The sequence below is a fragment of the Cuculus canorus genome, chromosome 9, assembly GCF_017976375.1.
Source record: "Cuculus canorus isolate bCucCan1 chromosome 9, bCucCan1.pri, whole genome shotgun sequence".
Lineage (NCBI taxonomy): Eukaryota > Metazoa > Chordata > Aves > Cuculiformes > Cuculidae > Cuculus > Cuculus canorus.
The window spans coordinates 26,853,911-26,880,103 of record NC_071409.1 but is presented as its reverse complement, the minus strand read 5'-3'; the positions used below and the strand labels follow the sequence as shown (position 1 = coordinate 26,880,103).

General features: G+C 56.9%; 1 protein-coding gene across 1 annotated transcript; it reads left to right on the top strand.

Annotated features, from left to right (window-relative positions):
* Window positions 1-928: 928 nt before the first annotated feature.
* AMOTL2 (angiomotin like 2) lies at window positions 929-10,509 on the top strand. Its single transcript, XM_054074865.1, is given in 11 exon segments — window positions 929-1,004; window positions 1,760-2,470; window positions 2,472-2,575; window positions 4,148-4,367; window positions 4,872-5,016; window positions 5,157-5,249; window positions 5,873-6,168; window positions 6,966-7,261; window positions 7,372-7,583; window positions 8,070-8,204; window positions 9,201-10,509. Coding segments are annotated over 10 exon segments (2,184 nt in total). The 5' UTR covers window positions 929-1,004; window positions 1,760-1,846; the 3' UTR covers window positions 9,260-10,509.
* The last annotated feature ends 15,684 nt before the right edge of the window (window positions 10,510-26,193 follow it).

The window sequence follows — 26,193 nt, the reverse complement described above, 5'->3', positions numbered from 1 at the left end:
GCGGGGCAGAGCAGATGGGGCCGCAGGTTTCGGGGGGGCTGGGTTGGTGCTGCAGACAATGGAGCTTCTCTGTGAGCTGCCATTGAATGGGGAGGACGGTGCTGGCGGGCAGCTGGCGGGCAGAGCCACCCCCCAGCGCGGCAGCTGCAAGACCCCGCACGCGTGTGGCACACACGGCGCACACCGGCCCCTCGCTCGCCCCGGCACACGCGGGGCCCTCACACGGCCCTGGAACACGCGTGGACCCTCACGTCACGGTACATGTGTGGCCCCTCACACGGCCCTGGAACATGTGTGGCCCCTCACACGCCACTAACACACGCGTGGCCTCTCACATGGCCCTGGAACACACATGGACCCTCACGTCCCAGTACATGTGTGGCCCCCCACACGGCCCTGGAACACAGGTGGCCCCTCACACACTCCCAGCACACACATGGCTCTTCGCACGCCTGTCTCTGTTTCCGTGTCTGTGTCCATGCCCACTGCAGTGTCCATGCCCGTGTCGATGCCCATGGCCCAGTCCCGGCCCCTTTCCCAGTCCCAATCCCAGTCCCAGTCCCTTTCCCATCACGGTACCTTTCCCAGTCCCAGCCCCTTTCCCTTTCCCAGTCTCTTTCCCAGTCCCAGCCCCTTTCCCGGCCTCTTTCCCAGTCCCTTTCCCTTTCCCAGTCCCAGTCCCAGTCCCTTTCCAAGCCCCTTTTCCAGTACCTTTCCCAATCCCAGTCCCTTTCCCAGTCCCAGCCCCTTTCCCAATACCAGTCCTTTTCCCAATCCCTTTCCCAGTCCCAGTCCCTTTCCCAGTCCCTTTCCCAATCCCAGCCCCTTTCCCAGTCCCAGTCCCTTTCCCAGTCCCTTTCCCAATCCCAGCCCCTTTCCCAGCCCCTTTCCCGGCCCCTCCCGCTCCCCCCCCCCCCGCCCCCCCCGCTCGGGGCGGTCCCTCTCTCCCGCATTCCGGGCATAGCAGCGCCGGGCCGGGAGCGGAGCGGCTGCGAAATGCGCCGGTGAGTGCTGAGCGGGACCCGCACCGGGACCGGGACCCCCACCCCCGCACAGGGACCCCCACCCCCGCACCGGGACCCGCCAGGGACCCCGCCGGCCCCGCACCGGGAACCCCCTTTACCGGGACCCGCACCGGGACCCCCCGGCTGCTCCGTCCCTGCTCCTCGGGGCACCTCGTTCTCCATTCCCACTTTCCAGGGGGGTCCCGGGTTCGTGGGAGCCATCCCCGCCCCCCCGATAGCCGTTCCCGACCCCATCCCCGCCCCCCAGAGCCATTCCGGACCCCCCGAGCCATTCCTGACCGCAGCCCCATTCCCGACCCTTGGAACCATTCCTGACCCCAACCCCATTCCCAACCCCCAGAGCCAGCCCTGGCTCCAACCTTATTCCTTACCCCTAAAGCCATTCCGCACCCCAACCCCATTCCCAGCCCTCGGAGCCAGCTCCATTCCCGACCCTTGGAGCCATTCTTGACCCCCAGAGCCAGCCCCACTCCTGACCCTCCGAGCCATTCCCAACTCTTGGAGCTGTTCCTGACCTGCATCCCCATCCCCGACCCCATTCCCATCCCCGGCCGTGGGTGTGATGAGAGCGCCCGTGCTTTGCCGTGCCCGTGTTGGTGTCACAGGCTGTGCCCGCGCTCCCGCCCTGCCTGCATGCCGAGCGGGATTCTTGGCGAACAAACCCTTGTTGACGAGGCTCTGCGCTGCATTCTGACGGAGCTCATTCCCAATTATCCCTTCTTTTCCCGGCGCAGGTGCCTCATCGTGGCTGGTTCCTGCTAAGGTCCCTGGGCACTCCCTTCTCCGGTGGAATCGTGGCTTTGCCGACGGCGCTTGCAGACATGAGGACGGCGGAGGACTCGAACGGGACTGTCCTGCACCGCCTGATCCAGGAGCAGCTGCGCTACGGGAACCTCACGGAGAACCGCACGCTGCTGGCCATCCAACAGCAAGCCCTGCGCGGCGGCGGTGTTGCCAGCAGCCCCCGCTCCTCCCTGGAGAGCCTGAGTACCGAGGAGAGCCAAATGGTGCAGCAATCCACGCGGCAGGAGCCCCAGGGCCAGGAGCACCATTCCGACCACGTTTACTTGGAGAACAACGTCTATCAGCTGTGCCAAACCAAGGGCGAGGAGCTCCCGACCTATGAGGAGGCCAAGGCGCACTCCCAGCTGTTTGCCTCGCAGAGGAGCGGGCAGCAGCCCGGAGGGGGCAGCCCGGGCATTCGGGGGGACACAGTTCCGCACAGGGCGGAAAGCGGCGCCCACCGCCCCGATGAAGGGCTGAAGGACCTGAAGCACGGCCACGTGCGGTCGCTGAGCGAGCGGCTGATGCGGATGTCGCTGGAGAGGAATGGAGCCAAAGCGCAGAGCCCCATCAGCGCATCCCACAGCTACCCCCAGCTCTCGCGCCAGCACCAGCTCGCTGCCCTGCGAGGGCAGAACCCCGAGGCGCCTGAGCCGCGCGGACCCCCCCCCGGACTATCCCTACGGCATCCCAGCCCAGGACGCGTACCTGGCCGAGCCTCGACCCTGCTCCCGGGAAGGTCCGGGGTTTCCACATCCCGAAATCAGGTAACCCTTGGCCCCCCTGGGCTCTGCTTTTTGGGGTACCTTTGAGCTGGGATGGATGCTGTGAAGATCATCATAGAATCATGGAATGGTTTGGGTTAGAAAGGCCCTCAAAGCCCATCCAGTCCCACCCCTGCCATGGGCAGGAACACCTCCTACTGGATCAGGGGCTCCAAGCCCCATCCAACCTGGCCTGGAACCCCTCCAGGGATGGGGCAGCCACCTCTGCTCTGGGCACCCTGGGCCATCCCCCTACAAGATGTGGGATGCGGAGTAGCCAGGGGGTGGGACAACCGTTTCCAACCCCCGTGTCCTTGTGGGTCCGGATCCAGCTCAGCCCATGGGGCTCTGTGGGGAATCTCTGGCACTTTCCTCTCCTCTGCCTGATTTTCCTCAGCATGGTTGGGATTTTCCAGCTGGAGATGGAAATCCCACTGCCTCTGCAGACCCTGCCCCCTCCCCATGCGTCGGGAGGAATCTGAGGTTAATTTAGGAGCTAGAACCAGCTCAGGAAAAGGTGCAGTGTGGAACAGGCATGGGCAGGGTGGAAGACTTTCTGGTCCTTGGAAACCCACTCCAGTTTGTTCCCATTGCTGTGGGATTCCTGCGGAGCTGAGCCTGGGTGGGGAGCGGAGGCGATGAGCAGTGCCGGGCAGCTCTCCTCTTCCCTTCGGCTTGATGCCTCCAGCAAAGCCCCAAGTTGACTCCAGGAGGGCCACGGAGAGGTCTGGAAAGCTGCCTGGCATTTGGAGAGGGCTGGAATAACTTTTTCCAGTGTGGAAAATGATGTGAAGAAGGGAATTGGAGGCTCTATGGGAGGACGCGTGCTGCTCCCAGCCCTGCTGATCCACCCAGGCAGAGAGCGATAGCATCTCCGGCAGGAAAATCTTCTCCTTGCAGGGAACAAAGAGGAGAAGGGGAGCCATGAGGAAGACATATTTCTTCTTCCTCGCTCCTAGATCATCCCGCAGGAATGCAGGCCCTTGGCGGGCAGCCCGCGGCAGAGCGGGGCCGAGCCGCTGCCTCGCTTGGGATGGTGCAGGCAGCGCGATGTCGAGGAACTCGGGGTGGCCGCAGGAGGAGTGGCAGGCTGGCCCCGCTCCTCTGAGTATAGCGAGGACGTAGCAATAATTTGTTGGTGAGGAGCTATGCCAGGAGCCCTGGCTTTGCCAAGAAAACAAGGAAAAGGGGCAGCACTGCCAACTTCTGAGGTGCATCCTTTGCCAAGCTGTCGCTTGCCCACAGCCCCGGCAATGGGATGGGGCTGGGGGGCAGGAGCCCATCCTGACCCACCAGGCAGGTCCTGGAGTTGTTGGGTCAAGGCAGCCCTGCAGGACAGGATTTGTCTTGTGTTTGATGGTGCTTGGGCGAGCACATTTTAGAATGCAACCTCTTCCCAGTCCTGAAAAGCAGTGTAGACACTTCCCTGAGCCTTCCTCCTCCTTTGGGGTGACCCAACGGCACTGGCACCCGCTCAGCCCACGGATTTTGGAGCGGTTGGTGGGATGCTGGCGATGTGGTTGGCTTTTCCACCTTGCCAAGCCCCTTGGGCATCCCTCTCCTCCCTCCCTGCAGGGTGCTGCCCACCCACGTCCCCACCGCTTTCCTGCCGCCACCGGGCGCCCTGGGTGCCGCTGGCGTGGAGGCCCTGGTGAGCGCCCAGGCGGTCTCCGCTGGCAGCCGCCTGGCCCGGGCGGACATGATCCTGCGGGAGAATGAGCGGCTCCATCGGGAGAACGAGAAGCTGCGGTGGGAGCTGGAGAGCTGTGCTGAGAAGGCGAGCCGCATCCAGAAGGTGAGCCAACGGCGGTGACTTCGCGTCGTTGCTCCCCTCCCCAGGGATGCTCAAGCAGCTGCTGTGAAAATTCACCCCCTTGAGGGTTTTAATCCCTTCTCCTCCTCCCTCCTTGTTCCCCTCCAAGCAGCTGCAGTGGTGCAGCAGCCGGGCCGGGGGAGAAGGAGCCCATTCTCCAGTGACCCCCCTCCCTCCGCTTGTCCCCCCCATCCCTGGCCACCACAGAAAGCCCTTTGTGTGGCCACGTACAAGGGGCGGCTGTTCCCTGCTGGCCGGGCTGCAGCAGAGCCAAAACCTGCGGAGGGACTCTTCTGCAAGAAGAAAGGCAGAAAAGAATTAGTTTCCCCCCAAAAAACATGTGTTGGAGGGATCCCATGGGTGCGCTGAGCTCCTCTGGCAGCTGGGGCTGGGCTGAGCGACCGGGGGGAGCTTTGGCCAGCATCTCCCTTGCCTTTCCTCATTCCACGAATGTCTAACCCTGGCCTGTCCCTTCCTCCGCCCCAGCTGGAGAGCGAGATACAGCGCATCTCGGAGGATTATGAAAACCTCGTCAAGGCGTCTTCCAAGCGGGAAGCCTTGGAAAAAGCCATGAGGACCAAGAGAGATGGGGAGATGCGACGGCTCCAGGACTTCAACCGGGACCTGAAAGGTGAGGGACCCTCCATGTCCCCATCCCTGTGGCTGCTCCCTGACCTCGGGGTATTTCCATGGGAAGCTTGGCTTCTCCTACTTCCTCCGGTCAAAATGTTGTATTGAAATCTCAATTGGCTTTAATTTCCTTTGGAGCAGAGCGGTTGGAATCAGCGAACAAGCAGCTGGCCAACAAGGCCCAGGAGCGGCAGGAGAGCAACCAGGGCAGCGTGGCCAAACTTCTGGCACAGAGTGAGTCCCCGGGGAGGCCCATCTTCGCTCCATGGTATCCGTGAGCGCGGCAGCGGGGCTCAGCACGCTCCCTTTCAGCTGGAGGAGGCGACGGGTGGCAGGCGGGAGCTCTCGTCCTTCCCCAGGGAGGATGGAGCCACTCTTGGCGCTGGACTCGAGCCATTAATCCCAGCCGGCTGGCCGGCCGGCGGCGTGACCCGCATTCTCCACATTCCTGCCGCCCCACCGGCTCTTCCAGCACCGAGCATGCACTCCCGCCCTGCGCCAGGCCGGCCCTTCTCGCTCTCCTCCCTCCTCTGCCTCACAGAGGCACAGGCTTTTTCTGAGGGAAAACATACCTCGATCCATTATTTTAGTAGAGAGACATGAGGAGGGGAATCCCAACCCCTTCCCTAAGGTGATTGGATTCGTGCTGGGCAGCTTTTACCCTTCATGACCCCAGATTTGGGCTGGAATGTGGCAAATGGAGGTGTTTGGCTGGGATGCCCCGGCCCTGTTTACGTCGTGTGCCAGGGAGGGATGCCCGGCCGGCTTTTGGGGAGCCGAGACCTCCACGGGGCTTTGTTGACCAGCCTTAGGGCAGCAAAGCCTCCTCAGCTGACACTTTGTGGTCTCTCTTGTAGGCTATGAGCACCAGCAGGAGAAGGAGAGGCTGGAGCGGGAGGTCTCGCTGCTGCGCAGCGCCCACGAGGAGCAGCGGCGACGGGCAGAGCTGCTGGAGCAGGCGCTGGGCAGTGCCCAGACGCGGGCGGCCAAGGCGGAGGCCGAGCTGCGGAAGAAGCGAGCCTACGTGGAGAAGGTGGAGCGGCTGCAGGCAGCCCTGGGCCAGCTCCAGGCCGCCTGCGAGAAGCGGGAGCAGCTGGAGCTGCGGCTTCGCACCCGCCTGGAGCAGGAGCTGAAGATGCTGCGGGCTCAGCAGGTGGGTGCTGGGGAGACACGGCAGTGGGTGCTGCATCCTACCTTTTGAGTTTTTTTTAGAAGCATAGGATCATTTAGGTTGGAAAAAGACCTTTAAGATCAAGTCCAACCCATAACCTGCCTCTACCAAGCCTCCACTAAACCATGTGGAGCACCACATCCGCACGGCCTTTAAATCCCTCCAGGAATGGTGACTCCACCTCTGCCCTGCGCAGCCTCTGCCAGGGCTTGACAACCCTTTCCATGAAGAAATATTTCCCAATATCCAACTTAAACCTGCCCTGGTGCAACTTGAGGCCATTTCCTCCTGTCCTATCACCTGTCACTTGGGAGCAGAGCCCAGCACCCACCTCACCACAACCTCCTTTCCGGGAGCTGCAGACAGTAATGAGGTCTCCCTTCAGCCTCCTCCAGGCTAAACAGCCCCAGGACCCTCAGCTGCTCCCAGACTCCATGTTCTCCAGCCCCTTCCCCTCAATGTCCTTCTTGGAGTGAGGGGCCCAACACTGAACCCAGGATTCGAGGTGTGGTCTCACCAGCGCTGAGTTCAGGGGCACAGTCCCTTCCCTGCTCCTGCTGGGCACCTCATGGCTGATCCAAGCCAGGATGCTCTTGGCCTTCTTGGCCACCTGGGCCACTTCTGGCTCATGTTCAGCCACTGTTGACCAACACCCCCAGGTCCTTCTCTGCCAGGCAGCTTTCCAGCCGCTCTTCCTTAGCCTGGAGCTGCACGGGGCTGTTGTGCCCCAAGTGCAGGATCCAGCACTGAGCCTTGATGAACCTTTTTTGCTGTTGCAGAGGCAGGCGGGTGCCGCGGGCGGGGGGGAGACGCCAGAGCTGAGCGCCCACACGCTCTCTGAGCAACTGAGGGAGAAGGAGGAGAAGATCCTGGCCCTGGAGGCTGATATGACCAAGTGGGAGCAGAAGTACCTGGAGGAGTGCACCATGCGTCAGTTCGCCATGGATGCTGCAGCTACAGCAGCCGCCCAGCGGGACACCACCCTCATCAGCCATTCCCCACGGCACTCCCCCAACAGCAGCTTCAACGAGGACCTCCTCCTGGCCAGCCATAAGCACCAGGAGATGGAGAACAGGTAGGTCCACCTCGCCAACAAGCTCGTGCCGTGGTCTGACCGGGCAGTGCCCACATCCTCCTGCCCTGCCTCCGGCTCCTTTCCCAGCTTCTGCCTCTTCTCCTCTCCAGGTTAAAAGTCCTCCATGCCCAAATCCTGGAGAAGGATGCCGTCATCAAGGTCCTGCAGCAGCGCTCACGGAGGGACCCCAGCAAAGCCCTCCAGGGCTCTCTGCGGCCGGCCAAGTCCGTGCCCTCTGTCTTTGCAGCCTCCACGGCCCCGAGCTGGCCGGGGGCTGGCCAGGGCGACCGGCTGGCCGAGAGCAGCTCCCGCGGCAGCCCAGGTAAAGAGAAACACCTGTCTGTTCTCCTATCGCTCCCTACAACTGCCTGAAAGGAGGTTGTAGAGAGGTGGGTGTTGGTCTCTTCTCCCAAGGGACAGGTGAGAGGACAAGAGGGAATGGCCTTAAGCTGTGTCAGGGGAAGTTCAGGTTGGACATTGGGGAGAATTCTTCTCCAAAAAGGTTCTCAGGCCCTGGCAGAGGCTGCCCAGGAGGTGGTGGAGTCCCCGTCCCTGGAGGGGTTTCACAGATGGGTGGATGAGGTGCTCAGGGATCTGGTTAAGCAGTGGACGGGGACGGTCGGACTCAAAGATCTCAAAGGTCTTTTCCAACCTAATGATTCTATGGTTCCTCCTTTGCTTGGCAGCAAGGAGTTGCCTGCAATGGCCCTTTGGTTTTGGAAGCAGAGCTTTTGGGGAGAGGGGATTCTCTGCTGAGCCGTAGGGACTGGCCAGAGGAGTCAGCAATCCTTAACAGCATCTCCTCCAGCAGGCAAAGCCACCGGCGAAGGGGCAGCAGCACCCACGGCCCTTCCCCTGCCCTCACACTCCAAGCACGGCAGCAAGGACGGCAGCACACAGACGGACGGAGCAGCTGAGAGCAGCGGCCAGGGCGAGGGCACCGGTGAGTTCTGGAATCCTAAGCATAAGGACATGGAGCTGTTGGAACGGATCCAGAGGAAGCCATGGAGAGATGTGAGGGTTGGAGCACCTCCTGTACAAGGACAGGCTGAGAGAGTTGGGGTTGTTCAGCCTGAAGAAAAGAAGGCTGTGGGGAGACCTTATAGCGACCTTCCAGTACCTGAAGGGGCTCCAGAAAAGTTGGGGAGGGACTGTTTACAAAGGCGTGGAATGATAGGATGAGGGGCAATGGGTATAAACTGGAGAGGGGCAGATTTAGATCAGACATTAGGAAGAATTTCTTCGCAATGAGGGTGGTGAGGCCCTGGCCCAGGTTGCCCAGAGCAGTGGTGGCTGCCCCATCCCTGGAGGGGTTCCAGGCCAGGTTGGATGGGGCTTGGAGCCCCTGATCCAGTGGGAGGTGTCCCTGCCCATGGCAGGGGTGGGACTGGATGGGCTTTGAGGTCCCTTCCAACCCAAACTATTCGATGATTCTATGAGTTCCCTGGGAATGGCTGCAGCAGAGCCAGGAATGCTCCGGCATGTGGCCTTCACAGCTGGGAGATGGGCTTTGTCCAAGTATCAGTGATGTCTGAAGGCATTTGAAAAGCCCCTATCGAGGCTGGTGGGTTTGAATCCCTGCAATCATGCATTGCTTGCTTATTTTTAAGGTGCAGAGCTTTTTTCTTGAACGCTTTGGGGAGAGGCTGGGGCAGCAGTACTGGAGCTGCCAGCTTTATTTGAATAATAATTATTTTAATAAGAAGAATTCTGGCTTTCCTATTTTCTTTTTATTCTTTCTTATTATTCTTATTTTAATAATAATTATTTTAATAATAAGAAAGCTGGTTGCTTTCTTATTTTTAAGGTGAGGAGCTTTTTTCTTGAATGCTTTCAAGGGAGGCTGGAGCAGCAGCTGGAGCTGCCAGGCCTTCGGTGGGGTGGGCGCCGCGCTGATGCTCTTCACCTCTCCTCCAACTCTCGTCTTCTTTCTCCACAGAGACCTCGGCCACTGCCAGAGCCCCGGAACTGTCTGACATGGTGGAGATCCTGATTTAAGGCCACGCAGGGGCTGCCCGACGGCACCTCTGCCCTCCCCTCCCTGCCTGCACCTGCCTGGGATGGAGGAGCCTGCGGGAAGGAGGACGGAGCCTGGACCTCAGCAGCATCTCCGAGAGCCACCGTCCCTGCCCGGTGCCCGCATGGCTTCCCAGCTGCGCAGGGCGCGCTGGAGCCTGGGGACCCTGCAGCAGTGGCAGGAGCTCCCAGCCTCTCTGTAAATACACACAGGATTTGTAGGATGGGAGCAAATGTATTTATCATTTCAGCCTCTTCTTCCTGAGGCGGGGTTTCTTCCCATCCCCTCCCTCATCAGCTCCATCCTTATTCCACCTCTGGGTCTCAGCCATCCACCCAAGTGCTTGGCCTCCGACTGGAAAATCCCTCTCTGTTCGCCAAAACTGTGGCCACCAGCTGATGTCTCTGTGCAAGGTCAGAGCTGGAAGGAATCCTCCGTGGGTGTCATCTACCGTTTGGATCCACATGGACACGATGAGCGCTGGGAGCCCCAAACCTTCATCACCTGCGTCCATCGCCTGCGTCCTGCCTTTGGATTGTTAGCGTGGGCCGGCGAGGGGTTCGGGATGGGACAGCAGCGAAGCAAATCGCAAATGTTAATTGAGGGGATGAAAGGTGGAGGAGAAATCCCCCAGAAACCGGAGGTGAAGCGCTCGGAGCGAAGCCAGGGCGGCGGGTGGAGGCAGTGGGATGCGCTGCCCCTTTCCTGGCTTCATCCCCCACCACATCCCAGCTGCTGGCAGCTGGCTCCTGCCCGTAGCCAGCACCGACGCCGCGCTCCTCTGAGCTCGGGCGCTTCCCCTCCTTGCACCTCGTGTCTATACATATATTTTTTCCCCTTTCTTTCTCCTTTAAACGCGTGCATTTGCTGGACAACTGCATTTTTTATTTTTCTCTCCCAGACACGTAAAAAATGCGTTCGGTTCTCGTGCATTGTTTACAGAGTAGAAAACAAACAAACAAAACAATTATGAAAGAGGAAAAAAAGAAAACCAAACCCATGACTTAATATATTTTATATTATTATTGGTGTTTCTTGTTAAGTATTTTTTTTTCGTGCTGTGAACTTATTTTTTTTTCCTGCCAAAGACGGTGAGTTCTTGTTTGTGCGTTTTAAGTTATCTGAAGTATTTAAACGTAAACCTGGCTGTTGCGTTGTGCCGCCCTATACCGAGGTTGCTGTCGCATTCCACTTGGTATAACAATATTTTAATAAAAAAACCCAAATATGACCCACAGGTACTGATTTTTCCCCTGTGAAGGGGTGAGACGGAGGTGCTGCTGTGGAGAAAGGAGGTGGAGTGGTGAAATGCTGCCCACTCTGAGCTCCTTGCAGCAGCGATTTGTGGGGCAGCTGCGTGGGAGAAGGGGAAACAGTGCCCAAGAGCATCAGTGTGTTCCCAAAATCGCACTGAGATCCCATTTCCCCCACCTCAATGGGGGGAAAGGATGGAGTTACCTAGAGATGTTGATGTAGTCGTAGAATTGTTTGGTTGGAAAAGATCTCTGAGATCCTTGAGTCCAACCGTCCCTGTCCACTCCTAACCCAGATCCCTGAGCACTTCATCCACCGTCTGTTAAACCCCTCCAGGGATGGGGACTCCACCACCTCCCTGTGCGGCCCCTGACAGAGCCTGAGGACCCTTTCGGTGAAGAAATGTTTCCTGATGTCCAACCTGCCCTGGTGCAGCTTGAGGCCATGTAGTTTCCTTCCTGCCTGCAGTGCTCTGATAAATCCATCCTGGTGGGATCCTCCTCTCCTTCCATACAACTCCGGTTCCTGCCCTCCCAAGCTCCCACCACGGGGCCTCCTTGACAGCCACACCTTCAAGCCTGGTCATACCTGGTCCCCAAGCTCTGTCAGCCACCTCCAAGCCCTTCCCACTCCACTTGGCTCCCTGTTTTTCTGGAAGACCAGAAGTTCTGCTGGTGTTTGAGCTGGGGCTGCGTTAGGGCTCCTACGGCCGCGCTGTGCTGCTCCCCAGCCTTTTGTTTGCTGCTCTCATTTGAATTTAATTTCTAATTGCCCTCGCAAGGAGCATCCCTGAGGACTCGGCTGTGGCTGCTTGGGCGCTGGCAGCCATCACCAGCCAGGCTGGGCCTTTCCCTTTCGTGCACCACTTGGCACTTATTGGCAGCTCATTCTCTGTTATCCTGCTGTCTCTGGGGACCAGGACTCATCCATGTCTCTGCAATGGGCTTTACGCAGATCGATGGCAAAAGAAAGCAGCTCTGCTGTCACCTCCTCCCTGGAAGGTGGCTTGGGATTGCCAGTCTTGGTGGAACTGTGACGCCGAACGCTGCTTCGGCTCTACTTTTCCCATCCAGGAAGAAGCGTGGCTGAAAATCCGGGGATTCCTGTGGCCATGGGATGAATCTCTGTCCCTGCAAGAGTTGCTTAGAGATTCAGAGCAATGGGAAACTTGGAGCCCAGCTCCTCCTTCTACCGTGGCTTCTCCTGGGTTTTCCAAGCAGGGAAACAAGGTCCCCCCGTGCTCAGGGCAGGGACAAAGGTGGGGAGAAAGGAGGGCAGTGCTGGGGAGGGCTGGTTGGGAAGTTCTCAGGGAGCTGCTGCTGCTGTGATGCTGTTGGGGCCCTACCTGCCCTGTGTCCCCTGCTCCCGGAGCTGCGCGCTGCTGCCCGGGAAGGCTGGCAGCATTCCTGGCATTCCGCAGCTCGCACGCCCCACGCTTTATTTACCCAAATCCGGATGCAGAGAGGCTTTGTGGCAGGTCTGCCTGTTTGCAGACAGCTTTCTGTGTCCAGGGATTGAGGGAAGAGGCTCCTGTCGAGAGCTTTGCCCACCGGTTGGCCATCCTGCCCGTTGCCCCAAGGACCCCCGTGCCCAGGGCTCCCACAGGAGCCAGAAGATGGGGCAGCGCAGCGGCAGAGAGGCATGGAAAAATGGGGAGGGAAAGGAAAATCCCCAAGCCCAGCTGTGAATACAGGAGCTGGGCTGCAGCGAGAGGATGCCCAAGCTCAGCAGGCTGGGCAGGAGCTCACGGCTCCTTCTGCCACTCCCCAAGAGTTTGGCTTGGCTTGGTTTGGTTTGGTTTGGTTTGGTTTGGTTTGGTTTGGTGGGGTTGCTTTTCAGCCGGAGCAGCAGCCTGCTGGAGCCCTGCACCTTGGCGCACAGAGGGCTGCTGTGGGTGTGGGTTATCGCCTGTTTATCGCTCTGTCGTCACAGGCATTTCCCTCCACTCTTTCCGCATCGCCTCCCTGGGTTTCACCATCAACATTGCTCAGCTCCACAGCCCTTTATCCCGCGTGGGTCCCGTGCAGGCCGGGACGTGTCTCCGACACCGCGGTGCTGTTGCTGGTGACTCTATTGCTGTTTCAGTTGAAACACCATGCAGAAGCCAAACTTCCTGCTCCCATCCCCGTGTCCATGATCTCCACGTCCTTGATCTTTGTGTCCCAGCATCCCCATGTCCCGACCCTTGCAACCCGGTGGTCCTGCACCCCTGTGTGCTTGATCTCTGCATTCCTGCATCCTTGCATCCCTGTGTCCTCAGCCCTTACCTCCCTGCGTCCCTGCTTCCCTGTGTTCTTGGCCTAACTCTGCAGCCCCATGACCTGCATCCCTGTGTCCTCAGCCCTGGCTTCCTGCATCCCTGCATCCCTGTATCCTCGGTCTATCTCTCCATCCCCACAATCCTGCATCCCCTTGTCCCCAGTCCCCGCATCTTTGCATCCCTGTGTCCTTAATCTCTACATCTCTGCACTCCTGCATCTTTGATTTCTCCGTCCCTGTGTTCCCGAATCCACAATCCTTGCACCGCTGTGCCCCCAGGACTCGAGGACGGGGCGGCTGGAGATGCCAGCTGAGCTGCGAGCTGGGCTGGTGCCTCGATGTGACACCACCTGGGAGCTGGAGAGATGAAAAAGGCCCAGTGAGTTCCACTCCGAATGCCACTGCTGTCACTCTGGTGGCTTTGAATGAGACACCCTGTTCCGGGGCAGCAGCTCTTTCGCGGCTGGAAGGAAGACGGCTCATCTGGCCTGGGGACTATTCAGGGCAGTGTGGTTGCTCCCGTAATCCCAGCAGGTCAGGACAAGGCTGGGGATTTTGTTGGGGCCCTGTGGCCATCTGCTAAGTCCCAGTTCCAGCCAGGAGGGTCTTGTTCCCCTCATGCCACCTCACAGCGGCACCTCTGCCACCTCAGTTCCTGCTTTTCTTCATTTCTCCTTGGAGCCTGAAGGCTGCAGCTTGGTCCTCGGAGCATGCTCGGATCTTGGCCTGTCCTTCGTTGTCCCCGTCCCTCCTCATTGTCTCCTCACACATCTCCTCTCCTTTTCCACTTGCCAAATGCTAGAGCTGGATGAACAAAGTCAAACTCATCACCACCTCCATATGATGGTAAATGTCTCTTTGGAAAGCCAAAAAATCCCCACCAGGATTTGGGAGAAAGGGAATTTCACTTCTCTTCCGAATAATCCCAGTTCTTGTGGGGGAAGCTTGGCAAGGCAGCTGCCTTCCCAGCAAACCAGTTGGGCAAACCACGGTGCTTTCTCCTGCCTCAAGTCCTGGCTTGTTCTTCTGGCCGGCAGGAATGAAGCTCTCCCCGCCAGGCCTGCCAAACCCTTCCCTTCCTCCTCCCTTTGTCCCTTGTCCCATTGCCTCCCCGGGGGCTCTGCTGGAGCCCAGGCCTGGGGGCTCCTCTCTGTGCCCAGGGCTTACTGGGGCCTCTCCCAAAGTCCTTGCGTTGAGCTTTGCGTCCCATTGCAGTTATGAGCCTCCCAGAGACATCCCCTCCTGGGCAGGCGTTGGAGCAGAATGGGACCCACAGGGCGGGGTGGGTGGTGTTATTTAGGGGAGATGCACAGCCCTGATGCTCCAACCACCTCGCTGTGGAGAGGTATGAGCATCCTCCAGCGCCGGCAGCTCCTTCTCCATCCTACCCGGCCCCGGTCCCTCCTGAAGGCCATCGCCGTGGTCCGATCAGGCATTGGGCAGGGATGCTGGCGGGGAGGCGCTTTGCTGGGCTCAGCAGAAGCAGTCGGGCTGCAGTGTGTGCTCCACAAATTCCTCATTCCTCTTCCCTGCGCTGTGCCGCCTGCCTGCCATCTTTGCATGCAAACAGTAAACAGGCTGTTATTATCCCGGATGCTTTGAATAACTGTGGCTATTTTTTCTCTTCCCAGTATTCTAAAAAGGCAAAAAATTCCCTGCGGTTTCTGAGTCAACCTTTTTTTCTTCTCGGTCTCTTTTCTTTCCTTCCCACCACCTCTGTGACCTTGAAAAACCAGGCGGGTGAGCTCGCTGGCTCTCCCCACTCGCAGCCGCTGCTCAGCCGTGCTCTGACTGCCGCTCAGGCTGTTCCCCGTGGCTGGCAGAGAGACGATTTGGGGTCAAGTCTGGTGGCAGAGCAGCCCCGGGCGGGCAGTGGCGAGCAGGATCCAACCCCTTGGGCACCGCACCCATTGCCTCCCCTGGACCAGGAGGCTGAGGATCCTCAAGGCGGCTGGGGACGCTCGAGGAGTCTGCGGATGGTCCCACTGGATCAGGGGCTCCAAATCCCATCCAACCTGGCCTGGAACCCCTCCAGGGATGGGGCAGCCACCACTGCTCTGGGCACCCTGGGCCAGGGCCTCCTCACCCTCACAGCAAAACATTTCTCCCTAAGATCTCATAAAAATCTCCCCTCTTTCAGCTGAAAATTTTTCTCCTCATCCCATCCCTGCCCTCCCTGATCCAGAGCCCCTCCCCAGCTTTCCTGGAGCCCCTTTCAGCACTGGAAGCTGCTCTAAGGTCTCCCTGCAGCTTTCTCTTCTCCAGGCTGGACAAATATGCAAAAGCATTAATTATTGGATGGAGAAAAATCATGGTCATTAGAAGCTCATTTGTAAGGAAGGGGGGTGAGGCTTGTGGCACTTCCTTGGAGAGGCGCGGGCAATGGAGACGCTTGGAGCCATCGCTCAGGGCGGGGAAAGCCCTTAAGAACCACTGAACTTCATTCCCCAGGTCTTAACACCAGCACTGAGTCACTGCCCAGTAACACTGCTCAGGAAATGTTGAGCAAAACATTTTCCCATACAGAAGAGCATGGTTTCTTTTATTTTCCTTCTTTTAATAAAAAAAAAAACCAAAAAAACCCAAAACAACCAAACCTGGCTTCTTCCTTCCATGAAAAATCAGCCACTTGGCCTTTCTGCCCACTGCTGGCAGGGGATGTTCCATCGTGATTTTGCTTCACTCTCTGCTTCAGAGCTAAAAGTCTTATAAAAAACAAAGCATGAAGACTTCATAGAATCATGGAATGGTTTCGGCTGGAAGGGACCTCAAAGCTCATCCAATTCCACCCCTGCCATGGGCAGGGACCCCTCCCACTGGATCAGGGGCTCCAAGCCCCATCCAACCTGGCCTGGAACCCCTCCAGGGATGGGGCAGCACCACTGCTCTGGGCAACCTGGGCCAGGGCCTCCCCACCCTCAGCACCAAGAATTTCTTCCTAATGTCTGATCTAAATCTTCCCCCTTCCAATTTAAAGCCATTTTCAGGGAGAAAAACACAAACAGTGAGAGGCAGAATATGAATTTTGGCCTCGATGGAAAATGACACAGGCTGGAAAATATTCCCACCCGCATTTTTACAGCCTTAAAGTGTAATCCTTTCTGGTTTTCTTTCCCCTCTTGCACAGGGTCCAGGGCAAAGCAACGCTACACCGGTGATCCCCGGGGGGTTGGAAGCAACATGGAATAAACAGGGGTCGGTTGGTTCGGGTCCTGGATTGCCTGGATCCCCCAAGAACAGCACCGGCTGCTTTTGGGAAGTGAGGCCAAGCCTCTGACACCATGACTGGCTGTCCTGGAACTCCTGGCATGTCTTGGAGCCACCAAAAATTTAGGAGTGTGTTTCCAAGGCAACCCAAACATGTTATTTTTTCCAGCTGTCCAAGAAAAAAAAAAAAAGTGGAATTAAAAAAAAAAAAAAAAAAAAAAAAACCAGAGGAAATTCTAAGAAAATTAAATCAGCCGGAAAACTGGCAGGCGGGTCCCTCTCCCCGGTGTCCCTGATGGATATTGGCGGGAGAAGGAAGATGCTCTGGGGTGAGTGAGGTCCTCTCCGCGCAGGGATACAAAGCAGGCCATGTTCCCCAGCCAGGGCTATTCCGGAGCCGCTGCCCTGTGCGCCAGACCCGGAGTGGCTCTGTCTTAGAATAGAGCCCCCACGGAGACGGCTATTTCAGAGTGAGTCCCTGCAGAGTTAAAAATGGGTCTCCAGCAGCGCGAGAGGCTCCTCTGCGGGATCCAAACACAACTCGCTTCTGCTCAAAAGCTCTCCTATTTCCACCTCTGTCTTTGCTCCCCTTCCATTCAATGGCCCATGACACCAAGAAGGACACTGAGGGGCTGGAGCGCGTCTGGAAAAGGGAACGGAGCTGGGGAAGGGGCTGGAGAACAGGGGGTCTGAGAGCGGCTGAGGGCCCTGGGGGTGTTTAGCCTGGAGAAGAGGAGGCTGAGGGGAGACCTCATCACTGTCTGCAACTGCCTGAAAGGAGGGTGTGGGGAGGTGGGTGCTGAGCTCTGCTCTGAAGCGACAGGTGACAGGATGGAAACAGCCTCAAGATGCACCACAGCAAGTTCAGATTGGGCATCAGGAAGGATTTCTTCACAGAAAGGGTTCTCAGACCCTGGTAGAGGCTGCCCAGGGAGGCAGTGGAGTCCCCATCCTGGGAAGGTTTTAGTGGACAGTGGATGAAGTGCTCAGGGATCTGGATTAGCAGTGGACAGGGATGGTTGGACTCAATGATCTCAAAATTTTTTTCCAACCAAAGCTTTCTACGATTTTTCTCCCCATCTCGGCTTAAGTCCTATCTCTTTCACCAGCAGCGCTGCCGTTTCTTCACCCTGCTGGGCTGGCGCTGAGGCTGAGCGATGCGCAGAGCTGACCGCGCTTGAGAAGAGCACAGGCTGGTGAGGATGAAGGTTCAGCATCGCTGTGTACCCCGACCTTCCCGCACATGGGGACCAGATGGCAAATCCCAGGCATGTTTTCGTACTCTGCTTTCTTGTTTATCACTGTTTGCAGGGTGTGATTCCTGCTCTCCTCCTCTTCTATGCCAGGCATCTGCTGTCAGAGCTGTCGAATGAGCTCCAAGGCGGCAGCGAGTCCCTGCCGTGGAGCTGCAGTGAGGGCAGCCAGGCAACTAACACAGCCCCCTTGGGCCTTGCAAGGTCCAGGAGGACCATAAGGGAGAAGACAACCCATGTAAGAAAGGGACACGAGAGCCACGGCTGCAGCTGAGCTCAGGGAGGCAGCTGGTGGCTTTGTGGGCATTTGTGCTGCAAAGGAACAGGAGTGACAGGGAACAAACATCGCCCTCGGGACTGCTGCACCATAGGGAGCAGGAGGGCCTCCTCGGGAGGCTGAGGTTGCAGAAAGCATCCCTCTGTGGTAAAGCAAGTCAGACATCACATCACTCCGGTCAGCTTGGGATGCTTCCAGGCAGGAGAACCAGCCCCAGCCCTACCAAACCACATGCTCTTCACACACCACCGAACTCCATCTCCACTCCCACGGTCCAGACAGCACCTCCACTCCTGTGGTCCAAACACCATCTCTACTTTCACAGTCTGGACAACATCTCCTCTCTCATGATCTGAACAGCATCTCCAATTCACAATCCATCTCCACTCCCACCGGTCCTTAGAGGCTGGTGCTCCAGAAGGCAACAGAGCAGTGAAAATTACTGTGAATCTGGAGCACTTCCAGCTCCATGACCTCTCCTGGCTCCAGCACTGGGGAACCTCGGTGCTAGAACTAAGGATCCTTGGTGTGACAATGGCACAGATACTTCAGAACCAACTCAAGAACCCTCAGACTCCTCGTGTGGTGGATCCCTCTTGCTGCCCCCTCTGCTTTGCATTGCACAACTGAACCGCAGCTGTGCGTCTCCCCAACTGTCAGATCCTGTTCATGTGCCAGGGAACAGAATCCCGAGATGACAAAGCAACAGCACGCCAGAGTGAGCTCTACCACCATAAAACAAACTCAAGGCTTAACTCTCGGAAGCCAGTACAGGCAAGAGCATCCCAAACATCTCCATTTGAGGCGGACTCTTCCCACTACCCACCCAAAACAAGCTCAGTCCCTTCCTTTGCTGGAAGAATGGGGACAGACAGCCTTTGCAGTGGATCTGCTTTTCTGGGCTTTTCTTGCCCTTGAAGACATCATTTTGGGGCAGGTGACCCCTCTGCAGCCCACCCTGCTGGCCTCCGGTCCTGGGTGCCCAGGGATATGGGACAACTTCTTTTACATTTCACCCGTGGGCTCTGACAAGAGAAAGATAAGAGCTTGGTTGTGCTACCCATGGACACACCAAGTCTCTGGAACAATCGTTTTCCCTCCTGCAGACAAGAATTTTCCGAGTAACCCTGGGTGCCCCCCTAAGCTTGATGTTAGGAGTGTGACTAGAAAGTGCTGGCTCGCTCCAACGTGCTGAGGCAAGTGCTGCCTCTTCCTTCAGGTTCTGCAACAAACCATTGGTGCTTTGCTTTTGTGCAACACCTGGAGACACTCCAGAAGCTGAGGCAGGTTGGGGAAGGACAGGAGCCTGTGGTCCCGAGGCTCCTGGGAACGCTGGAGGTGTGTTTGCTGCTGAGCATCCCCAGCACAGTGGGTTGGGATGGTGGGGCCGCACTCACCCTGGTTTTGGGCATGGAAACTGGGTGGATTTTAGAATCATAGAATCAGGAAATGGTTTGGGTTAGAAGGGACCTCAAAGCCCATCCAGTCCCACCCCTGCCATGGGCAGGGACACCTCCCACTGGACCGGGCTTCTCCAAGCCCCATCCAACCTGGCCTGGAACCCCTCCAGGGATGGGGCAGCCACCGCTGCTCTGGGCACCCTGGGCCAGGAACTCCCCACTCTCAGCGTCAAGAATTTCTTCCTAATGTCTGATCTAAATGTCCCCCCTTCCAAATTAAAGCCATCCTCCCTCGTCCGATCACTCCAGGCCCTTGGAGAAAGTCCCTCCTCAGCTTTCCTGAAGCCCCTTCATGTACTGGAAGCTGCTCTACGGTCTCCCTGGAGCCTTCTCTTCTCCAGGCCGAACAACTCCAACTCTCTCAGCCTGACATCTTATTTCATTTTATCCATCTGGTCTTGATCCAGCTTCCCAGGGGCCAGCGATAATGCTCGTCTCACATTCTGGTGTTAAAAAAAATGAGAATTCCACAAATTCTTTCTAAACTCCCCAACTTTCTCAGCTTCCCTGCAATCTCGGGACTTCATCATCTCTGAAAGCCAGTGGAATGAGCAGCATTTCCCTAGGGTTGTAATGCTGACGTAGCAGGGTGGTGAATCAGTGGGGATCTTTCTGCCTGAACCACACTGTACCACTGCTATTGCTGAAGTTTCACTATCTTAAGCCACAAAGCCCCACGCGATCCTGTCTAAGTAGACAGCGAGGAGCTCCGTCGTATCCCATTTCCAAACTATGAACCAGGGAGAACTGTATTAATGCAAAACTATTCTGGTTCATGAGATCCCGCGCCAAACAAACTGAATGCCATGCGGTAATGCAAGCGGTGTGTAACATTCTAAAGGGTATAAATAGCCCTCAGCGGCCTTCGCCTGGGTGCGCCAGAGGGGCAGAGGGAATCATAGCACCCGTGTTTGCCTTGGAAAGATGAGCTGAAAGCCAGCAAGGGGTTTAGGGCTTGAATTTACATTCGATTCTGATTTCTGCCACAACACAGATGTCAAAGCAGGTCAGATTTGCTTAACAGAAACCTCATGAGACCTTCAGTCTGCTCTGTCTTTTCCAAGTCGTTAAATAACACGCAGCAAAGTGGAGTGCTGGGTTCCTAAATGGTGGTCCCTGCTTTGCTGCATGACCCTGCCGCCTTCAGCTTTAGCTGAATTGCAAGTTGCATTCCAAGCAAGCTACCCGGCAGCCTCCAGCGCGCCTCGCGCTCTCGGGGCTCTTCCAAGAAAAGCTTGACGTGTGTGCAGATTGAGGGGCAGAGGCCGCGGAGGCACCAAAACAAGGAGAAGCAATTCTCCAGATGCCCTAGCAAGACATGGCTCACGTTGGGACATCCTTTGAGTGCTGGGAGGTGAAGGGGGAGCGCATCGGCCCCCAGGTTCCTTGCCACCAAGAGCCGAGCCCTGCTCCCACCCCGGCGTCCCCCTTGCTCGGGGCGCCGGGTGAATGAACTCCTGTGCTAGAGTTTGGAGTGGACGCTATGTCCACATTCTTCAGCCCAAGGCCGGGAATGTCAGCTCCTGTCCCGACGCCAGGGGCTTGCATTCCTTCCCGATGCTGCTGCTAAAAAATGCCAGCCCAGAACGGGGCTGGGGAGAGGGGTGACGCTTAGTCTGGGGGACGGCAGGAGACATGGAAGCCTGAAGACAAGCCCTTGCCATGCTGGCGGGTGCGTGGCAGAGCCGGGAAGGGGAAGTATGTGTGTGCTGGCGTGTGTTTACTAAACACTGCTCACCAGGAGAGGGAATGGCTGGAATTCACCCCCCCTCGCTCCCTGCCAGACCCCAAGGACATGCAGGCGGACCCGGGGAATTTGCTCCTCCAGCTTGTTGCCATGGCTGAATATTTCAGAGACCCAAGCAGTAAGAAAATAAAAACAGAAGAAAACCAAAACACTGCATTGGAAGGGAAGAAAAATAGCAGGGAAAAAATGCAGAAGAGTAATGAGAAGGGCTAGTGAGTCCAAGAAATGCATTAGATCATCCTTAGAAACTGGTGTCTGAGGAGTTCTCCATAGCTCAGGCTTTTCTGATTTATTGCATGTTGTTTCAACCGTGACTCCTGGCACCAGCTGGGGCTCCACAGCACAGTGCGCTCAGAGATGTGGAATCGTGGAATCATGGAATGGTTTGGGTTAGAAGGGACCTTAAAATCCATCCAGTCCCACTCCCTGTCATGGGCAAGGACACCTCCCACTGGACCAGGCTGCTCCAAGCCCATCTAATCTGGCCTCCAGGGATGGGGCAGCCACCACTGCTCTGGGCACCCTGGGCCAGGGCCTCCCCACCCTCACAGCAAAACATTTCTCCCCAAGATCTCATCTCAATCTCCCCTCTTTCAGCTGAAAACCATTTCCCCTCATCCCATCGCTGCCCTCCCTGATCCAGAGCCCCTCCCCAGCTTTCCTGGAGCCCCTTTCAGCACTGGAAGCTGCTCTAAGGTCTCCTCACAGCCTTCTCTTCTCCAGGTTGAACAACCCCAACTCTCTCAGCCTGTCCTCGTACAGGAGGTGCTCCAGCCCTCGGATCATCTCTGTGTCCTCCTCCGGACCCACTCGAGTATCATTAAAAGCTGGTCCTGGGCTCCAGGATCAAGGCCAGGTTGGATGGGCCTCGGGCAGCCTGATCGAGTGGGATGTCCCTGCCCATGGCAGGGAGGTTGGAACTAGATGATCTTTAAGGTTTCTTCCAACCCAAACTATTCTATGATTCAATGATCACCTGAGAGGTGCTTAAGAAACCCATCCGTGTTGGCCACTTCCAGGCAAACTCCTGCCAGGATGGCAGCAGGGGTACATCTAGCAGAGGTGACCTAGTGCAGAGCTAGCAAGCAGAGTAATTTGGGACATAAACTACTCTCTGAAATTCTTGGAGAAGGTAAGCAAGGAGAGGCTGGTGGCTGGCCCCAGTGTGAGAACGTACTCGGTTGTACTCCTTGCTGACAACAGAGAGAAGGGGAGATGCAAACCTGCAGGCAGGCAGGTATCCCTGGCTCCTCTGATCCTGAAGGGACTTGTTTATATCGGTGCGCTGGGTATTTAAATCACTCTGCGGGGAGTTTTTTACAAGCAGGTTTCGGCATGTGGACTGCAAGGCATTGATCCCCATGTTTCATGTCCGTGACTCTCTGGGAAAGCATTCCTTCCTCGTGCAGAGGCAGCACAGGGGATCAGGAGCCTGGAGTTCCCACTCAGGCCAAGATGATGCAATCCTGGCTCATTCGCCCCTATGGAACCAATTCAGTTCACACGGTAGCAACGGGCATGGCAACACCCAGAGGGTCTTAAAACCCCATGATGTTACGGTACTCCAGGCAAGGTTGGATGGGGCTTGGAGCAGCCCAATCCAGTGGGACATGTCCCTGCCCATGGCAGGGGGGTTAGAACCGCATGATCTTTAAGGTCCCTTCCAACCCAAACTGTTCTATGATACTATGATTTTATGACTCCTGGCATTCAGGTCTCCTAGGAGGAACTGATTGGTAGCAATGACAGTGGAATCGAGGACACCCTTACGAGTTTTCCAACCACACCAAGGTGTGCGATGTGGTTGACACACTGGAGGAACCTGGACAGGCTGGAGAGGTGGACAGGCTGTGGAAACCTCGTGGAGTTCAACAAGGGCAAGGTCCTGCACCTGGGTTGGGGCACTCTAAGCACAAATCCACGATGAGTGGAGGATGGATTGGGAGCAGCCCTGAGGAGAAGGGCTTGGAGTGCTGAGGAGGAGAAGCTCAACATGAGCCGTCAACGTGCACTTCCAGCCCAGAAACCACCCGTGTCCTGGGCTGCATCCAGAGCTGTGGGACCAGCAGGGAGGGAGGGGATTCTGCCCCTCTGCTCCGCTCTGAGAGACCCACCTGGAGCCCTGGGTCCAGTTCTGGAGTGCTCAGCACAGGGAGGACATGGAGCTGTTGGAGTGAGTCCAGAGGAGGCCACGGAGATGATCCGAGGGCTGGAGCAGCTCCTGTACGAGGACAGGCTGAGAGAGTTGGGGTTGTTCAGCCTGGAGAAGAGAAGGCTGTGGGGAGACCTCAGAGCAGCTTCCGTCACTGAAAGGGGCTCTGGGAAAGCTGGGGAGGGGCTCTGGATCAGGGAGGGCAGGGATGGGACGAGGGGAACGATTTTCAGCTGACAGAGGGGAGATGGGGATGAGATCTTAGGGAGAAACGTTTGCTGTGAGAGCGGGGAGGCCCTGTCCAGGCCCAGGGTGCCCCATCCCGGGGGGGGTGGAGCCCCTGCTTCAGTGGGGGGGTCCCCGCCCAGGCAGGGCTGTCCCGGCCGGGTCCGTCCCCGCCGGTGTCTCCCCGGGGCTGCGGGGTCGGTCCCGCTCCGCTCCCGCCGCAGCGCGGGCCCCGCGCGCCCCCCAGTGCCCTCCGCCGGGACTGCCGCTGGGCTCCAGGGTTGGTCCCATGCGGGAGGGTCAGATCTCTGCAGCCCGAGGAAAATCAGGCTCTGTCCTCCCCTAAACAATCCAAGCCCTGGGAAGAGTGGAGAGCTTCACGCTCTCGTGCTTCCAGCTCTGATGGATCCAGGGGTTCCACAACGCCTTCTGTCATGGGGTTCCATGAAGAGACACTCAGTATCTCCTTCTGTTTCTCATTCACACTAACTTCTATCCTGGTGAAAACAGAGATTTTAATGCTTTCCCAGAAAGGGAGTCAAATAAACATCTTCCTGTTCCCGGGCAAATGCCCCAGTTATGCTTTTGTAAAAGAAGGATGGGATATAGCGACTCAGACAACAAACTCTCTCCATTTCCATATCATGTGTGGGCTCTGAAGGCTCCGGTAAACCATAGCCCGGCTGAAAGCGCCACAGCACAGGGAAAAACATCTATCAGCAATCTGTCACACATGACCACGTAAGTTTGCATCTGCGGACTTCCCAAGGGAGAAGGGAACGGCACAGAGGGGACTCGGCTCTCGGAGGATGGGTTGCTGCATTTGGAGTCACAGTGCTGAACTCCAGCGCAGGGTCAGTTGTTTCAGCAGAGGGGTCAGGAAGTCCCTGAAGGCAGTTTTTGAAAGTTCTTTTGCGCTAAAAGCCAACAAAAGACCAAAGAGGTGACAGAAACCCAGGAACCCCAGGCTTCCTCGGGGGCAGCTCCCTGGGGTGCAGCACCATCCAGCTGCTCTTGGGTCTTTGCCATCGAGCGATTCTCAGACCATTTGTGCCGAAGTGGTTTTAACCCCTAGGATTCAGGTGGTCAGGGGTTGGTTTTAACACCAGCAGCACCTTGACGAGCCAGGAAACCTGATGTATGTCAGTCTCATCCATATCACCCTGGGTCCAACAGCCTGTGCCAGCCACAGGCGCAGACAAAACGGTGCTGAAGACAAACCCTTTGATTCAAGGTGAGACCAGGTGTTCTGCAAGATGGGAAGAGATCCCACCAAGCTGGGGCTGGCAGTATCCATTGCCAGCTCCAGAGAGCCAGCATCCCTCTACCAGGAGGGAGCTCCCAGCTTCAGGTGCCTCCTCTGCTCCCTCCAGCAGACTTCTTTCTGATTTTCTCTCCATTTTGTCATCAAAATAGTGTTATTTGTCATTTTCTGGCCTGTCCTGATACCAGCTCTCACCTGAGCATTAAAGCTCTGACTGTCTGAGTACAGAACAAAATGCAATTGCATTACAAGCCTTGTTGTGCAACCCATGCTTTAAAACAGCCCCAAACCCTCGTGTCCATTGGCAAGGAAAACGCTTCGGATGACACCTCCCCCAGCCAGCATCCCCTGGGTGTCCTGGGGAGGGAAGAGGTGAGACTGTCGTCCCAAGCACAAACAATTTATTTTGTGTTTAGCAATACCACAATGTGCAACGGGCTCCTTAAAAGGCAAAGAAATGGCATCTGCCGTAACAACTACGCTGCATTTGTCCTCTGACGTCCTGCTGTCCTCCAGCCTCTGCTTGCTTAATGCCATAGTAGCTCTCAGGCAGCTTTGTGTTGCCAGGATGGTTTTTTCCTTTAAACGCCACATTTCCAGGAACTTGTTGTACATGGCATTTCCCTCTGCTGCCGTGCAAGTGACTTTTCCTCTCTTTCTATCTTCCCCCCGCCGCAGTGGTCCGACTGCGCAGGGATGGATCGTCCAGCTCCTCTTTCTCAAGGGCAGCCTTGTGGACCTGTGTGTACAGTTGGAAGTCAGAAAAAGAAAGTAGGAGTCTGTTGAGAAAGGGAGAAGGCTGGAAATTGGAGAATTGTACGAGGACAGGCTGAGAGAGTTGGGGTTGTTCAGCCTGGGGAAGAGAAGACTCGGGAAGACCGTAGAGCAGCTTCCAGTGCTGAAAGGGGCTCCAGGAAAGCTGGAGAGGGGCTCTTGATCAGGGAGGGCAGGGATGGCACAAGAGGAACAGTTTTGAGCTGAAATAGGGGAGATTGAGATGAGATCTTAGGCAGAAATGTTTTGCTGTTCAGGTGGGGAGGCCCTGGCCCAGGGTGCCCAGAGCAGTGGTGGCTGCCCCATCCCTGGAGGGGTTCCAGGCCAGGTTGGATGGGGCTTGGAGCCCCTGATCCAGTGGGAGGTGTCCCTGCTCATGGTGGGTGGTTGGAACTGGATGGCCTTTGAGGTCCCTTCCAACCCAAAACCACTCTATGATTCTATATCCTCTGTCTTCTAATGTATCAAATTCTACTTGGTGCCATTAACTATCAGGTCTTTGCTTCTACAGATTTGTTTCTCATCCAGAAACGAGCGGTGGTAAATGTTGATACAATCATGCTCAGAGAGCACAAGCGATGATGCATCCCGCTGCCCAGCCAAGCAAAACCGTTCCATGTGCACGCTGGGAATTCACAGCTATTGCTAGCAGCTTTCCGCAGAGAGACTTTTGTGTATCCTCTTGCAATTTAATCTTACCCAGAACCATTTGGAACAACCGTGAACTCGATCCTGCCAAAAATAGTCAATGCAGCCAAAAACAATCCAACAGACAGCCCGGGGCTGGCTTGCACGTCACATTTTTCACCTTTTGTTTGAATGGTATGTTTCTTGATCCGCGTGAAACCTTAATTTGATGTCTCATCTAATTAGCGGCCTTCCAATACCTGAAGGGGCTACAAGAAAGCTGGGGAGGGACTGTTCACAGAGGGTTGTGGGGATAGGACGAGGGGCAATGGGGATAAACTGGAGAGGGGCAGAGTTAGACTGGACACAAGGAGGAATTTCTTCCCTGTGAGGGTGGGGAGGCCCTGGCCCAGGGT